General features: G+C 39.8%; 1 protein-coding gene across 4 annotated transcripts in view; it reads right to left on the bottom strand.

Moving 5' to 3' along the window:
• LOC107709287 (RUNX family transcription factor 1) overlaps positions 1-3,206 on the bottom strand; it is a 24,287-nt gene that overhangs the window by 8,808 nt on the left and 12,273 nt on the right. For 3 of the 4 annotated variants that reach the window (XM_016513760.1, XM_016513751.1, XM_016513768.1), the window contains one exon: positions 1,303-1,470. The exons of the other annotated variant lie outside the window; for it this stretch is intronic. In XM_016513760.1, the coding sequence (XP_016369246.1) occupies positions 1,303-1,470 (168 nt within the window). The remainder of the gene's footprint in view (positions 1-1,302; positions 1,471-3,206) is intronic. 4 annotated transcript variants of the gene reach the window in all.

A 3,206-nucleotide genomic window follows, 5' to 3' on the forward strand; every position in this document is an offset into this window, starting at 1 on the left:
GACTATAATAGAATAGAATAGAATAGAATAGAATAGAATAGAATAGAATAGAGCAGGGTTTGCCAAACTCCAGTTTGGGGAAAATGCAGGAAGTTTGTTAATTTTTATTTCTATTTTTGATTTATGTTCATTTATCATTTCTATTATTTTGTTTTTAGATTTACTTCTGTTATTCTTATGTTCATTTTTATTCTATGTGTGAAGTGTCAAAAATGAATGTAAAATTTAAATTTAGTAACTAGGGCTGGACAATAATGTTATATCAATATATATGGCAATATAATTTTTTTCAATAACGGTGATATTATTTTTAAACACATTTCTGATATTTTGATACACATTACCAGTGTTTCCCATACATTGATTTATTTGTGGCGTTTGATTTCGTTAAATAAACATGAGCACTGCATGTTTCAAAATCAAAACGCGGCATGGGTGTTTTTATATCACTGTATTTCTAAAGGCCTAGAGTGAGCGGAGGCCGGGGGCTAGAGTTAACGGCGGCCTAGAGTGAGTGGAGGCCGGAGGCCTAGAGTGAGCAGCGGACGGCTAGAGTGAGCGGAGGCCGGCTTGAGTGAGCAGCGGCCGGTGGGCTTGAGAACGGTGCGGCGGGCGGGCTTGCGGCAACCACATGTGACGACCCCGGGCTGGACTCCGCTGTCTTTGCAACTTTACAGACCTTCTTTATGCACCAAGAGCTTGTAAACACTCCAAAGAGAAAGGAAAAATTGAAATCGCATCATATGACCCCTTTAATAAATATTTGATATAAAATTTTAATAAATATTTAAATATGAATAAATATTAGGGGGAAAAGTAAATGTATAAGTAAATATCTAAATATATACAACATAAAAGTAAATGCAAAAAAAAAAAATCAGTCAGTTCAGCTGACTAAAAACATTTGTTTTTTACATTTAATTAGGAAATAAACTTAACCAGGAAATTAAAAAGTTTGGGAATTCTGGAATAGGAATAAAAACTGAACTGAAGAACAATCCTCTACATAGAAGAGTAGAGTAGAGTAGAGTAGAATAGAATAGAATAGAATAGAACTAACAAACAAGTCTACCCTCAGTAGAAGAGCACAATATAGAATCAAACAGGACAGAACAGAAGGGAATAGAATGGAATTGAATAAAATTAACAAACAGGTCTACCTTCAGTAGAAGAGTAGAATCTAGAATAGAATAGGGCAGAACAGAATGGAATTGAATAGAACTAATAAACAGCACTGCCCTCGTGTGTCATCAGTGATGTAGATGTGCGTAAGGTACAGAGAGGTTTTGACGTCTAACTCACCGGAAATCTGGCTGTGGGCGGGACTGCTGAAGGGGGGCGTGTTGAGGGCTGGGCGGAGGTTAGGGGCAGGACCGTGGTGTGGACTGCACCGCATGGCACTTCGCCTCAATTGCTCAGAGAAAGCTAACGCGCCTGGCTTTACCGCTTCATCGGGCTTCTGTCGGTGGCCTGGACACACACACACACACACACACACACATACAGAATGGAGATGAGGAAGAACGATTTAGTTACTGTCTGTCCGTTAACACAATCAAAGCCACTTAAAGACACACACAACATATACACCATGATCTGACCACACACACACTTCTGTACACCTCACTTCCTACTAATGATGTTGAATGAGCTTGTCATTGCACCAGTAGGGGGCGCTGTGGTGTCTAATGTGTGCGTGTGTCGCTCTGACCTCACACATAGAGAGCACAGTGGGACTAATGATCGCAGGCGATGAGAGAAAAAGGCAAACGGAAAGGAACAGAAAAGACGCAGCCACAGCTGTGTGAAACCATCAGCCGCACTCATCCGCGCAGTCGTCGGCGTGCACGCGAGGAGAGGAAGTCCCGCTGAAATCAGAGAGCGTGTCTGAGCGCTTTGAAGACGAGGCCAGCGCATCCCGCCAGACAGAGCCAGAATATGCGGGGTGGCACCGTCCAATGGATTCCCGACCGGAATAACGGACCAACGGGGAATAGACCCACCACAGCCACCAACACGAGAGCACAGCGTGATATGCGCTCATATAAAGATATGCTATTAAAACACACACACACACACACACACACACACACACACACAGTACACTAGTCTGACCAACAGACACTAGACTAAAACCAATATGATTCTGAAATATTCCAATAATGTGGCATACCAATAGAAGTATTTAGGCAGGAGACACGCTTTTTAACTCAATATTAATGATAGTCCTGTTATTTTAACAATGTTAAAGTAATAATAGTAATATACACTAGCCTATGTACTGGTTTGTAAGGGGCATAAAAAGTTTCCTGTGAACCAACATAATAATCAGACTTAAATCTCACTCGTTACTTGTTAAACTGACTAAAATCACAGTAGAGACAAAACGAAACCCCATCCAGCCACCAACAGCCAAACCACATCAAACACAAACTGACCACAGCTTTAGTCTGCCGTTTTACACTGATCAAATGAGAGTGAGAACTAACATAATAATAAAAACACTAGTTGGAAGTACATATATCACATCTCTGGCCCCAAATAGTATTTTAACACTAAAGTTCAAATATGTTCAGATATGCAACGGTCGCTTTGTCGCGTCCAGTGTAGACAAACCTTGGGGCCGTTCACATGTTGCGCCTTAAAGGGGTCATATGATGTTGCTAAAAAGAACATTATTTTGTGTATTTGATGTAATGAAATGTGTACACACACACACAGTACACTAGTCTGACCAACAGACACTAGACTAAAACCAATATGATTCTGAAATATTCCAATAATGTGGCATACCAATAGAAGTATTTAGGCAGGAGACACGCTTTTTAACTCAATATTAATGATAGTCCTGTTATTTTAACAATGTTAAAGTAATAATAGTAATATACACTAGCCTATGTACTGGTTTGTAAGGGGCATAAAAAGTTTCCTGTGAACCAATATAATAATCAGACTTAAATCTCACTCGTTACTTGTTAAACTGACTAAAATCACAGTAGAGACAAAACGAAACCCCATCCAGCCACCAACAGCCAAACCACATCAAACACAAACTGACCACAGCTTTAGTCTGCCGTTTTACACTGATCAAATGAGAGTGAGAACTAACATAATAATAAAAACACTAGTTGGAAGTACATATATCACATCTCTGGCTCCAAATAGTATTTTAACACTTAAAAGTGTCTTAAGGTCAAATGACAACA

This window comes from Sinocyclocheilus rhinocerous, unplaced genomic scaffold, assembly GCF_001515625.1.
Source record: "Sinocyclocheilus rhinocerous isolate Xijiao unplaced genomic scaffold, SAMN03320098_v1.1 scaffold3206, whole genome shotgun sequence".
Classification (NCBI taxonomy): Eukaryota; Metazoa; Chordata; class Actinopteri; order Cypriniformes; family Cyprinidae; genus Sinocyclocheilus; species Sinocyclocheilus rhinocerous.